The sequence below is a fragment of the Salvelinus alpinus genome, chromosome 12 (assembly GCF_045679555.1).
Source record: "Salvelinus alpinus chromosome 12, SLU_Salpinus.1, whole genome shotgun sequence".
Taxonomy (NCBI): Eukaryota; Metazoa; Chordata; class Actinopteri; order Salmoniformes; family Salmonidae; genus Salvelinus; species Salvelinus alpinus.
Window position 1 is genome coordinate 57,339,097 of NC_092097.1, and position 13,934 is coordinate 57,353,030.

A 13,934-nucleotide genomic window follows, 5' to 3' on the forward strand; every position below is an offset into this window, starting at 1 on the left:
ACAAAGTAGATGTCCTAACCGACTTGCCAAAACTATAGTTTGTTAACATGAAATGTGTGGAGTGGTTGAAAAACAAGTTTTAATGACTCCAACCTAAGTGTATGTTATCTTCCGACTTCAACTGTATATCACACACACAGATAGAGATACGGTATCCATGGATACACACACACTACCGGTCAAAGTTTTAGAACACCTACTCATTCCAGGGTTTTTCTTTATTTTTTTTACTAATTTCTTAATTGTAGAATAACAGTGAAGACATCAACACTATGAAATAACACACATGGAATCATGTAGTAACCAAAAAAGTGTTAAACAAATCAACATTTATTTTATATTTGAGACTCTTCAAATAGCCACCCTTTGCCTTGATGACAGCTTTGCGCAGTCTTGGCATTTCGCTGTAAATAAGAATTTGTTCTTAACTGACTTGCCTAGCTGGTTGAGAGAATGCCAAGAGTTTGCAAAGCTGTCATCAAGGCTATTTGAAGTATCTCAAATAAATATATCAAATGTTTTTTTGTTTAACACTTTTGGTTACTACATGTGTTTTGTAAGTAAGTAGGCAGCCCTGTCTCCCAGGATGTGACGCCCCCAAGACCACAGCCAATCGCATGCAGACAACGCAGCTAGTCTTGTAAGCAGTTCACTGTAAGGTCTACACTTTTTTTTGTATTCGGCGCATGTGACAAATAACATTTTGTTTTGATCATTTGTCAGACCAGGTGTCAGACCAGGTGTCAGACCAGGTGTCAGACCAGAAAGAATGGTCGATATGATCTAAACCGTCTTGCTACATTTGGATCCGTTTGTAACATTTTGAATTGGATTGAACCGGTTTTCTGAGCGGTCGATTGGGTTCTGAGGACCGATGCACTCTTATCTAGGCGTATTGGTGAATTGGGTTTATGGAGTCCCGTTTCAGTGTACATTGTTGACATGCGTACTCGTTGTTTTACATGTCAATGTTACGTGGCAGGATAGTCAGGCTGTAGCTGACTTGTTGTTGGATGGCTGGTCGGGCTGTAGCTGACTTGTTGAATGGCTCGTCGGGCTGTAGTTGACTTGTTGTTGGATGGCTGGTCGGGCTGTAGTTGACATGTTGTTGGATGGCTCGTCGGGCTGTGTTTGACTTGTTGTTGGATGGCTCGTCGGACTGTAGTTGACTTATTGTTGGATGGCTCGTCGGACTGTAGTTGACTTGTTGTTGGATGGCTCGTCGGGCTGTAGTTGACTTGTTGTTGGATGGCTCGTCGGGCTGTAGTTGACTTGTTGTTGGATGGCTCGTCGGACTGTAGTTGACTTGTTGTTGGATGGCTCCTCGGGCTGTAGTTGACTTGTTGGATGGCTCGTCGGGCTGTAGTTGACTTGTTGTTGGATGGCTCGTCGGACTGTAGCTGACGTTGTTGGATGGCTCGTCGGACTGTAGTTGACTTGTTGTTGGATGGCTCGTCGGGCTGTAGTTGACTTGTTGGATGGCTCGTCGGGCTGTAGTTGACTTGTTGTTGGATGGCTCGTCGGGCTGTAGCTGACGTTGTTGGATGGCTCGTCGGGCTGTAGCTGACGTTGTTGGATGGCTCGTCGGGCTGTAGCTGACTTGTTGTTCGATGACTCGTCGGGCTGTAGTTGACTTGTTGTTCGATGACTCGTCGGGCTGTAGTTGACTTGTTGTTCGATGACTCGTCGGACTGTAGCTGACTTGTTGTTGGATGGCTCGTCGGGCTGTAGTTGACTTGTTGTTGGATGGCTCGTCGGGCTGTAGCTGATGTTGTTGGATGACTCGTCGGGCTGTAGCTGACTTGTTGTTGGATGGCTCGTCGGGCTGTAGTTGACTTGTTGTTGGATGACTCGTCGGGCTGTAGCTGACTTGTTGTTGGATGGCTCGTCGGGCTGTAGTTGACTTGTTGTTGGATGGCTCGTCGGGCTGTAGTTGACTTGTTGTTGGATGGCTCGTCGGGCTGTAGTTGACTTGTTGTTAGATGGCTCGTCGGGCTGTAGCTGACTTGTTGTTGGTTGACTCGTCGGGCTGTAGCTGACTTGTTGTTCGATGACTCGTCGGGCTGTAGTTGACTTGTTGTTGGATGACTCGTCGGGCTGTAGTTGACTCGTTGTGTTGTGAGTGGCTGTGCTGTGTTTAAATGTTTTTTGTTTTTTTTCACCTTTATTTAACCAGGTAGGCCAGTTGAGAACAAGTTCTCATTTACAACTGCGACCTGGCCAAGATAAAGCAAAGCAGTGCGACACAAACAACACAGAGTTACACATGGAAATAAAAAAAAACATACAGTCAATAATATAGTAGAAAAAGTCTATATACAATGTGAGCAAATGAGGTAAGATAAGGGAGGTAAGGCAATAAATAGGCCACAGTGGCGAAATAATTACAATTTAGCAATAAACACTAGAATGGTAGATGTGCACAAGATGAATGTGCAGGTAAAGATACTGGGGAGGAAGATAAAGAAATACAATATGGGGATGAGGTAGTTGGATGGGCTATTTACAGATGGGCTATGTACAGGTGCAGTGATCTGTGAGCTGCTCTGACAGCTGATGTTTAAAGTTAGTGAGGGAGATATGAGTCTCCAGCTTCAGTAATTTTTGCAATTCGTTCCAGTCATTGGCAGCAGAGAACTGGAAGGAAAGGCGGCCAAAGGAGGAATTGGCTTTGGGGGTGACCAGTGAAATATACCTGCTGGAGAACGTGCTACGGGTGGGTGCTGCTGTTGTTTTGTGAGTGGCTTCGTTGTTGTGATTTTAGTGGCTGTGTTTTGTTATGAGTGTTTGGCTGGCTGGATAGTAAGGCTGTAGCTTGTAGGCTGTAGCTTGTAGGCTGTAGCTTGTAGGCTGTAGCTTGTAGGCTGTGCTGTTAGTGGCTGGTTAAAGTCAGGCCGTCCCACTAAACTATTCTCTTAATTACCTCTTCTCTCGCTCTCTTTCTCAATCTTTCTCTTTTTCGCTGTCTCTCCCTCTTTCTCGCTCTCTCTCTCTCTCTCCTGCCAAAAACAATGATGTCACCTCCGTTGCCATGGAGCGCTCTCAGACGAGCAGAAACACGCCAGTCGGGAAAATGGACCGCTTGTTTAGAAGGCTCCCACTGCACATTCTAGACATTTCTAAATGCTCTTAGTTCATTCCATTTCAATACTCGTTGTTTCAATTGTTTCCCAATAAGAATGGACTGGATTGTTTCCCCTACTATTTCGTGTTTATTTTATTTCTGTGAACAATACTTTGCATTGAGTTGTATGACCCCTTAGGCCTAGATTGACAATGTGACTACTGTGAATTGGTTAGGTGAACAATGCTGTGCGTTGTTAACGGACAGAAGATGTGTGTGTGTTGTAATGATCTGATTTGAAATGTTTCACATGGCACGTAAACTCCGCTCAGTTAAAATGCTTCTCAGAGTTGAGTGAGTGTAACACTGGGATAAACTCATCTAGTGGAAAGTCCCCGTGCGTACATGTTGCCAGTAGTACTTTTCCTGTCGTCGTCTCCCCCCCCCTCCCACACACACAAACACACTGAACTCTCTGCTATGCTTTGCTGTTTTCTGGGACCAAGAAGGAACAGCATACAACATGTATTTTAACATGTTTTCGTTATTCATTCCATTTCAAACCAGTTTTCCTGCAGACCTACCATGCTAGGACATTCAACATTCAGCAAAGTGTTTTACAATGTTTACCGGACGTTTTGATGCTAAATAAGACAATAAAACATTATCTGTGTGGTGAACACTTTTTAACACAGTAGTGAAGTACCATTCCTAGCTGCTCCACGGTACTGTAATCTATTTGAATTATTCCACGGTACTGTAATCTAGGTGAATTATTCCACGGTGCTGTAATCTAGCTAAATTATTCCACGGTGCTGTAATCTAGCTGAATTATTCCACGGTACTGTAATCTAGCTGAATTATTCCACGGTACTGTAATCTAGCTGAATTATTCCACGGTACTGTAATCTAGCTAAATTATTCCACGGTGCTGTAATCTAGCTGAATTATTCCACGGTACTGTAATCTAGCTGAATTATTCCACGGTACTGTAATCTTGCTGAATTATTCCACGGTACTGTAATCTAGCTGAATTATTCCACGGTACTGTAATCTAGCTGAATTATTCCACGGTACTGTAATCTAGCTGAATTATTCCACGGTACTGTAATCTAGCTGAATTATTCCACGGTACTGTAATCTAGCTGAATTATTCCACGGTACTGTAATCTAGCTGAATTATTCCACGGTACTGTAATCTAGCTGAATTATTCCACGGTACTGTAATCTAGCTGAATTATTCCACGGTACTGTAATCTAGCTGAATTATTCCACGGTACTGTAATCGAGCTGAATTATTCCACGGTACTGTAATCGAGCTGAATTATTCCACGGTACTGTAATCGAGCTGAATTATTCTCATTTATGTTTAACAACCATGTGGACGTGATCAGAACAAAGTTAGAGAATAACTTTTTTACTGTCCGTCCGCATCAGTCACTTGGTTCAACCATATTCCTGGAATCCCAAGTGAAATTAGGTTGAAATGGAAGAGGATTTCACAGTTTAAAACCCGGGAGGATGTTGTTTTTTTCTGAGCGGCTGTAGTGTTGTTGTAGAGGGGTTTTTCCTTGCTGTGATTGTGTAGATGTGTTACCTACCTCGACATTATCTCTGGAGAAGGTCAGTCTTTCCTCAGGAAGCTATGTTTTAATGTTGAAGATACACTTCCTCCCCATTTGAGAACAAGACTCCTACATGTTGTCTTCCCTCTCCCCATCCAGGCGAAGCAGCGCTGCGAGGTGACCCCAGGATGCACCAGTCCATGTCCCTGTCATCATCTGGCGGCACCAACCATAGTCACCGGACAGGTCCTCCTCCCATCAGCCCCGGCAAGAGGAAGCACAGTCTCAGCCACAGCACAGGACAGGACCAACAGGACAATGATGACCAAGACTGTGACAACCAACACGTGGCCAAGATGAGCCGGCTGTTTGCTGCACAGCTGTAAGTAAACACACACAAAGTGACAGATTTCTGCAGATGACGTTAGTTTTCTCCACATGCGTTTCTACCATCTTATTGGAATGTTGCCTTCGGTGCCGGAATGTCAACGTTTCCCAAAGTATTGCAGATGTCCACTGTTGTCAGAGGGCCCACGTGAGGCCTGTGCCAGCCATAAACAGTAGTTAGTTGTAAACATTAGTAATCCTGGATGCCTGAGAGAGATTGCTCTGCCGGGAGGTTGTCATGGCTCTATTCATTCCTCACGTACCATGGCTGGGCTGTGGAGCTGGCGGGGGCTGACCATGCCCTCCCTATGTTTCCGGGCTGCTTCTCAAATGGCACAACTAGGTCAAAAGGTAGTGCACTATATAGAATAATATATATAGGTTATATAGGGAATAGGGTGTAATGTGAGGATGCAGCCCTGGTGGTGAGGCTGCTGCCAACATAACACGTTTCTGCCTTCCTGCTTGTCTTCTCCTCTCTTCCCCTGCTTGTCTTCTCCTCTCCCCTCCCCTCCCCTGCTTGTCTTCTCCTCTCTTCCCCTGCTTGTCTTCTCCTCCCCTCCCCTGCTTGTCTTCTCCTCCCCTCCCCTGCTTGTCTTCTCCTCCCCTCCCCTGCTTGTCTTCTCCTCCCCTCCCCTGCTTGTCTTCTTCTCCTCCCCTCGCTCCCCTGCTTGTCTTCTTCTCCTCCCCTCGCTCCCCTGCTTGTCGTCTTCTCTTCCCCTCGCATCCCCTGCGTGTCGTCTTCTCCTCCACCCCCAAATCTCTGCCTTTGTGGAGATCAGGAGAAACTCTGTAAATAGGAGATCATGTATTGATGACAGAGGCAGCAGACCTCACGGTGGATCAGGAGAAACTCTGTAAATAGATCATGTATTGATGACAGATGAGGTAGCAGACCTCACGGTGGATCCGGAGAAACTCTGTAAATAGGAGATCATGTATTGATGACAGATGAGGTAGCAGACCTCACGGTGGATCAGGAGAAACTCTGTAAATAGGAGATCATGTATTGATGACAGATGATGTAGCAGACCTCACGGTGGATCAGGAGAAACTCTGTAAATAGGAGATCATGTATTGATGACAGATGAGGTAGCAGACCTTATGCTCGAACCCCGTCGATGTGAACAGGCAGACAGACAGACAGACAGACAGACTGGGGGACAGACAGACAGACAGGTAGGCTGGGGGGCAGACAGACAGACAGGTGGGTAGGCTGGGGGGCGGTCAGACAGACAGACAGGTAGGTAGGTAGGTAGGTAGGTAGGTAGGTAGGCTGGGGGGCGGTCAGGCAGACAGACAGACAGGTAGGTAGGCTGGGGGGCGGTCATGCAGACAGGCAGACAGGCAGACAGGTAGGTAGGTAGGTAGGTAGGTAGGTAGGCTGGGGGGCGGTCAGGCAGACAGACAGGCAAGCAGGCAGGCAGACAGGATCATATCACAGTTGGTTAAACTAACATAACTTGTTCTGAAAAAATGTGTTGCAGTTTTGTAGAGATTCTGTGATTCAGGCTCTCGAGTGACGCAATGGTCTAATGCATCACTATAGACCCTGGTTCGATCCCGGGCTGCATCACAACCCGGCCGTGATCGGGAGTCCCATAGGGCGGCGCACAATTGGCCCAGCGTCGTCCTGATTAGGGTTTGGCCGGTGTAGGCCGTCATTGTAAATAAGAATTTGTTCTTAACTGACTTGCCTAGTTAAATAAAGGTTAGATTTAAAAAAATATATATATAGTTTTTTTGGCACATGACAATTGTCCTTTTTAAACCTTGTGAGCGAGCGGTTTGTCTCAACAGAAGATAGTACTGTCTAAACGTGATAGCAAGGGTTATCTCTTATCTGATTTATTACAGCTTCCAGATTAGTAGTTTTAACGCTTCATTGGTGACAGACGGAGGGCAACGTCTAGGGATGTTGTATCATATGGCATAGTTTTGCAGTCGGAAACTAACTTGCCCTGCAATAAAAGTAGGTGCAGTTATCCAGCACCAAGTCTGTAGTTCTTCAGATACCCAGGTTAATTCTGGGTAATGATGTCAACTCCACTCTGCTGCTGTACCTGAACAAGTGTTGTGTTACTGAGTTAGGTATATTTTAATTTCTGTGATTGACGTGGCATTACCATGGAGCCCTGTGTGTGTGTGTGTGTGTGTGTGTGTGTGTGTGTGGCTGAACCCTCATTCTGTGGCTGCACCAACTTCTCTTTCTCGTTCTCTCAATTCAAAACGTGTTTTATTCGCCACAACAGGACTAACTAAATGTGTTTTATTCATCGCAACAGGACTAACTAAATGTGTTTTATTCGCCACAACAGGACTAACTAAATGTGTTTTATTCGTTGCAACAGGACTAACTAAATGTGTTTTATTCGTCGCAACAGGACTAACTAAATGTGTTTTATTCGCCACAACAGGACTAACTAAATGTGTTTTATTCGTCGCAACAGGACTAACTAAATGTGTTTTATTCGTCGCAACAGGACTAACTAAATGTGTTTTGTTCGTCGCAACAGGACTAACTAAATGTGTTTTATTCGTCGCAACAGGACTAACTAAATGTGTTTTGTTCGTCGCAACAGGACTAACTAAATGTGTTTTGTTCGTCGCAACAGGACTAACTAAATGTGTTTTATTCATCGCAACAGGACTAACTAAATGTGTTTTATTCGTCGCAACAGGACTAACTAAATGTGTTTTGTTCGTCGCAACAGGACTAACTAAATGTGTTTTATTCGTCGCAACAGGACTAACTAAATGTGTTTTATTCGCCACAACAGGACTAACTAAATGTGTTTTATTCGTCGCAACAGGACTAACTAAATGTGTTTTGTTCGTCGCAACAGGACTAACTAAATGTGTTTTATTCATCGCAACAGGACTAACTAAATGTGTTTTATTCGTCGCAACAGGACTAACTAAATGTGTTTTATTCATCGCAACAGGACTAACTAAATGTGTTTTATTCATCGCAACAGGACTAACTAAATGTGTTTTATTCGTCGCAACAGGACTAACTAAATGTGTTTTATTCATCGCAACAGGACTAACTAAATGTGTTTTATTCGCCACAACAGGACTAACTAAATGTGTTTTGTTCGTCGCAACAGGACTAACTAAATGTGTTTTGTTCGTCGCAACAGGACTAACTAAATGCAGAGAGGAAGAAAATAGAGAAATAATAGAACAATAAAACGTGTAATAATAGATGCACAACGAGTGACGATAACTTGGCACGGAGTGCTCAAAACATTAGGACCATCTGCTCTTTCCATGACAGAGGGCAGTGCGTACGGACCAGTACATCACTGGGGCCAAGCTTCCTGCCATCCAGGACCTCTATACCAGGCGGTGTCAGAGGAAAGCCCAAAAAATTGTCAGAGACTCCAGACATCCAAGTCATAGACTGTTCTCTCTGCTTCCGCATCGCAAGCGGTAACGGAGCGTAAAGTCTAGGACCAAAAGGCTCCTCAACAGCTTCTACCTACAAGCCATAAGACTGATGAACAATTAATCAAATGGCCACCGGACTATTTACATTGACCCCCCCCCCCCCCTCTCCATTTGTTTTGTACACTGCTGGTTAAGGGCTTGTAAGTAAGCATTTCACGGCAAGGTCAACACTTGTTGTATTCGGTGCATGTGACTCTTTTTGTTGTTGTTGATTTGACAGACTGACCAGGTGAATCCAGGTGAAAGCTATGATCCCTTATTGATGTCACTTGTTAAATACACTTCAATCAGTGTAGATGAAGGGGAGGAGACGGGTTAAAGAAGGATTTTTAAGCCTTGAGACAATTGAGACATGGATTGTGCATCATTCAGAAGGTGAAAGGGCAAGACAAAATATTTAAGTTCCTTTTGAACAGAGGTATTAGTAGTAGGTGCCAGGCACACCGGTGTGAGTGTGTAAAGAACTGCAACAATGCTCAACAGTTTACCGTGTGTATCAAGAATGGTCCACCACCCAATGGACATCCAGCCAACTTGACACAAATGTGGGAAGCATTGGAGACAACATGGGCCAGCATCCCTGTGGAACGCTTTCAACACCTTGTAGAGTGCATTTCCTAACGAATTGAGGTTATTCTGAGGGCAAAAGGGAATGCAACTCAATATTAGGAAGGTGTTCCTAATGTTCTGTACACTCAGTGTACAAGGGGTACCAGTGCTGAGTCAATGTCTAGGGGTACGAGGTAATTGAGGTAGATGTACATATAACTAGGAATAAACAGTAGCAGCAGCAGTGATGCGTCAAAGTTGGTGCAAAAGGGTCAATGCAGATAGTCGGGGTAGCTATTTGGGTAACTATTTAGCGGTCTTGTGGCTTAGGGGTAGAAGTTGTTCACGGTCCAGCTGGTTCCAGACTTGGTGCGTCGGTACCGCTTGCCGTGTGGTAGCAGAGAGAACATTCTATGACTTGGGTGGCTGGAGCCTTTGACAATTTTTAGAGCCGTCCTCTGGTATAGAGGTCCTGGATGGCAGGGAGTACAGCCCCTGTGATGTACTGGGCCGTACACACTACCCTCTGTAGCACGTACGCCAGTCAAATGCCAGGCGGTTTGCCATACCAGGCGGTTTGCCATACCAGGCGGTTTGCCATACCAGGCGGTTTGCCATACCAGGCGGTTTGCCATACCAGGTAGTTCCATACCAGGCGGTTTGCCATACCAGGCGGTTTGCCATACCAGGCGGTTTGCCATACCAGACGGTTTGCCATACCAGGCGGTGTTGCAGCCAGTCCAGTGGCACCATTTACAGCATCTTTAGAACCATTTGAGGATCTGAGGGCCCATGCCACGTCTCTTTTTTTTTTTGCCCTCTCCACAACTGTGTTGGTGTGTTTGGACCATGATGGATCCTTAGGGAGTTGGACATTGACAGCCACTACAGCCCCGTTGGTGCTCGTCCCTCTGTTTCCTGTAGTCCAGGATCAGCTCATTTGTCTTGCTAATATAGATTGATAGGTTGTTGTCCTGACACCACTCCTTATAGGTTGTGTCATTGTCGTCGGTGATCAGTCCTACCGCCGTCTTGTTTTGTTGGCAAACGTAGAGTGATGGTGTTTGAGTGGTGCGTGGCCACACAGTCGTGGGTGAACAGGAAGCACAGGAGGGGAGTAAGCACACACTCCTGAGGGGCCCCACGTGTTGAGGGTTTGCGTGGCAGATGTGTTGCTACCTACCCTTACCACCTGGGGGCGTCCCGTCAGGAAGTCCAGGATACAGTTACAGAGGGAGGTGTTCAGTCCCAGGGTCCTTAGCTCAGTGATGAGCTTTGAGGGCACTGTGGTGTTGAACGCTAAGCTGTAAGTCAATGAGCAGCATTCTCACGTAGGTGTTCCTTTTGTCTAAGTGGGAAAGGGTAGTGTGGAGTGCAATAGAGAATGGATCTTTTGTGGAGGTATGCAAATTAGGTCCAGGGTGTCTGGGATGATGGTGTTGATGTGAGCCATGACCAACCTTTCAAAGCACTTTCGTGGCTACAGACGTGAATGCAAGACGAGTTACCTTGGTGTTCTTGGGCACAGGGACTATAGTGGTCTGCTTGAAACATGTAGGTATTACAGACTGAGTCAGGGACAGGTTGCAAATGTCAGTAAAGAGACTTGCCATCTGATCAGTGCTCTTAGTTTGCGTCCTGGTAGTCTATCTGGCCCCACGGTCTTGTTAATGTTAACATGTTTAAAGGTCTTACTCACATTAGCTACAAAGAGCGAGATCACAGTCGTCCAGAACAGCCGGTGCTCTCACGCTTGGTTCAGTGTTAGAGAGCATAGAAGGCATTTAGCTGGGCTTGCGTCACTGGACAGCTCGCAGCTGGGTTTCCCAATGTAATCCGTGATAGTTTGCAGGTCCTGCCACATCTGATGAGCGTCAGAGCTGGTATGGTAGGATTTGATCTTAGTCCTGTATTGATGCTTTGCCTGTTTGATGGCATAGCAGGATTGTTTTTATAAGCGTCCTGGTTAGTGTCCCGTCCTTGGAAGCGGCAGCTATAGCCTTTAGCTCAGTGCGGATGTTGCCTGTAATCCATGGCTTCTGGTTGGGAAATGTACGTACGGTCACTGTGGGGACGACACAGTCGATGTACTTATTAATGAAACTGGTGACTGATGTGGTAAACTCCTCAATACCATCGGATAAGTCCCGGAACACATTCCATAGTCTGTGCTAGCAAAACAGTCCTGTAGCTTAGCTTCATTGTACCACATCTGTATTGAGATCGTCACTGATACTTCCTGTTTTGAATGTTTGCTTGTAAGCAGGAATCAGGAGGATAGTCAGATTTGCCAAATGGAGGGTGAGAGAGAGCTTTGTAATGTGTATCTGTATGTGTGTGGAGTAAAGGTGTGAATGAAACAATGGTGACAGACAGAGGGCAACGTCTAGGGATGTTGTATCATCTGTGCGTGTTGCCGTGGCAATACCCTGCAGCTTTGTGTGTGTGTGTGTCTGTTAGCTGCAACCTGACCCTTCATTCTGGGGCTGGGCTGCACCTAGTTCTCTCTCTGGTTTCTATTATGGTGTTAGTCAGTCAGGGCAGACCTGGACCCTCGGGCTTAGGGGTGAGGGACACAGGAAAACAAGCAACCTTTGTCCCCAAGACCCTGTAACGTGGAAACGAGGGTAATATTCCCCTCACTGGTCAGTTCAGCAGCAAAACCATGAAAATGTAGACTTGTTGAATTGTAAGACAAACTGCTCTGTGTCGTTGACTGGAGTTCAGACGACAGGCAGCGGGGGCCATTTTCTCTTTCTCAAAACAAAGAGCCCTTATCCTGTCAGTCAGACGGCTGTGGGCTGGAAGCCTGCTACTGCCCGTCTCTCTCCCTCTGTCGTGTTCCCTGCTGCAGTTACTCTCCTGTTAGCTGTCCCTGTCTGTCTGCATGAGCTCCATGACTACAGCTTTAGCCCCACGACTACAGCGCCACGACTACAGCCCCACGACTACAGCCCCACGACTACAGCGCCACGACTACAGCGCCACGACTACAGATCCACGACTACAGCGCCACGACTACAGCGCCACGACTACAGCCCCACGACTACAGCCCCACGACTACAGCCCCACGACTACAGCCCCACGACTACAGCGCCACGACTACAGCGCCACGACTACAGCGCCACGACTACAGCCCCAAGACTACAGCTTTAGCGCCACGACTACAGCGCCACGACTACAGCCCCACGACTACAGCTTTAGCGCCACAACTACAGCCCCACGACTACAGCTTTAGCCCCACGACTACAGCGCCACGACTACAGATCCACGACTACATGAAACGGAGGGCCGAGCACACCCCCATCCACATCAACAGGTTGGGGGCTTCAAGTTCCTCGGTGTTCACATCACTAAGGAGCTATCATGGTCCACACACATCAACACAGTGGTGAAGAGGGCACGACAACGCCCCTTCCCCCGATGCACCAGTCTGGAACCAACAGGTTCCTGAACAGCTTCTACCTCCAAGCTATTAGACTGCTAAATAGTTACTTAAATAGTTAACCAGTAACTACCTGGAACTACCTGGAATATATATATTTTTTGACCCTTTTTGCACCAATCTCTGTCCTTGTAACTGTTTATTATCTATCCTGTTGCCTAGTCACTTTACCCCTACCTATATGAACATATCTACCTCATGTATGTAGTTCCGTTCTTGTCTTTTAATGTTCTGTATTATGTCATGATTTGTGTGGACTTCTAATTGTCTCTCTGTATTGTTGCGAAGGGCCTGTAAGTAAGAATTTCATTGTTAGTCCACACCTGTTGTTTACCAAGCATTTCACTGTTAGTCCACACCTGTTGTTTACAAAGCATTTCACTGTTAGTCTACACCTGTTGTTTACCAAGCATTACACTGTTAGTCTACACCTGTTGTTTACAAAGCATTTCACTGTTAGTCTACACCTGTTGTTTACAAAGCATTTCACTGTTAGTCCACACCTGTTGTTTACAAAGCATTTCACTGTTAGTCCACACCTGTTGTTTACAAAGCATTTCACTGTTAGTCTACACCTGTTGTTTACAAAGCATTTCACTGTTAGTCTACACCTGTTGTTTACCAAGCATTTCACTGTTAGTCTACACCTGTTGTTTACAAAGCATGTGACACATACCATTTGATTTGATGACTTTATCTTCAGCGCCATGACTTTAGCGGTCTTGGTTGAGCTGTGCAGCAGTGTGCTCAGGTTTGTGGCTAGATCTCTCTCCTCTCCTGTACTTGACAGTAAGGAGGCCTGTATTGTAGCTGGAACTACTGTTGTTGCTGCTGGGGACTCCACTAATAGTGTGTTCTCATGGCTCCCCCAGCCAAGTGGACCGCAGAGAGATGTTCTCATGGCTCCCCCAGCCAAGTGGACCGCAGAGAGGGGATGTTCTCATGGCTCCCCCAGCCAAGTGGACCGCAGAGAGGGGATGTTCTCATGGCTCCCCCAGCCAAGTGGACCACAGAGAGATGTTCTCATGGCTCCCCCAGCCAAGTGGACCGCAGAGAGATGTTCTCATGGCTCCCCCAGCCAAGTGGACCACAGAGAGGAGATGTTCTCATGGCTCCCCCAGCCAAGTGGACCACAGAGAGGAGATGTTCTCATGGCTCCCCCAGCCAAGTGGACCACAGAGAGGGGATGTTCTCATGGCTCCCCCAGCCAAGTGGACCACAGAGAGGGGATGTTCTCATGGCTCCCCCAGCCAAGTGGACCACAGAGAGGGGATGTTCTCATGGCTCCCCCAGCCAAGTGGACCACAGAGAGGGGATGTTCTCATGGCTCCCCCAGCCAAGTGGACCACAGAGAGGGGATGTTCTCATGGCTCCCCCAGCCAAGTGGACCACAGAGAGATGTTCTCATGGCTCCCCCAGCCAAGTGGACCGCAGAGAGATGTTCTCATGGCTCCCCCAGCCAAGTGGACCA

The 13,934-nt window shown here is 46.6% G+C and overlaps 1 protein-coding gene across 2 annotated transcripts in view; it reads left to right on the plus strand.

Moving 5' to 3' along the window:
• The window catches only part of vgll4b (vestigial-like family member 4b), a 115,112-nt gene that overhangs the window by 63,974 nt on the left and 37,204 nt on the right, over positions 1-13,934 (plus strand). For both annotated transcript variants that reach the window (XM_071336922.1, XM_071336921.1), the window contains one exon: positions 4,789-5,011. In XM_071336922.1, the coding sequence (XP_071193023.1) occupies positions 4,789-5,011 (223 nt within the window). The remainder of the gene's footprint in view (positions 1-4,788; positions 5,012-13,934) is intronic.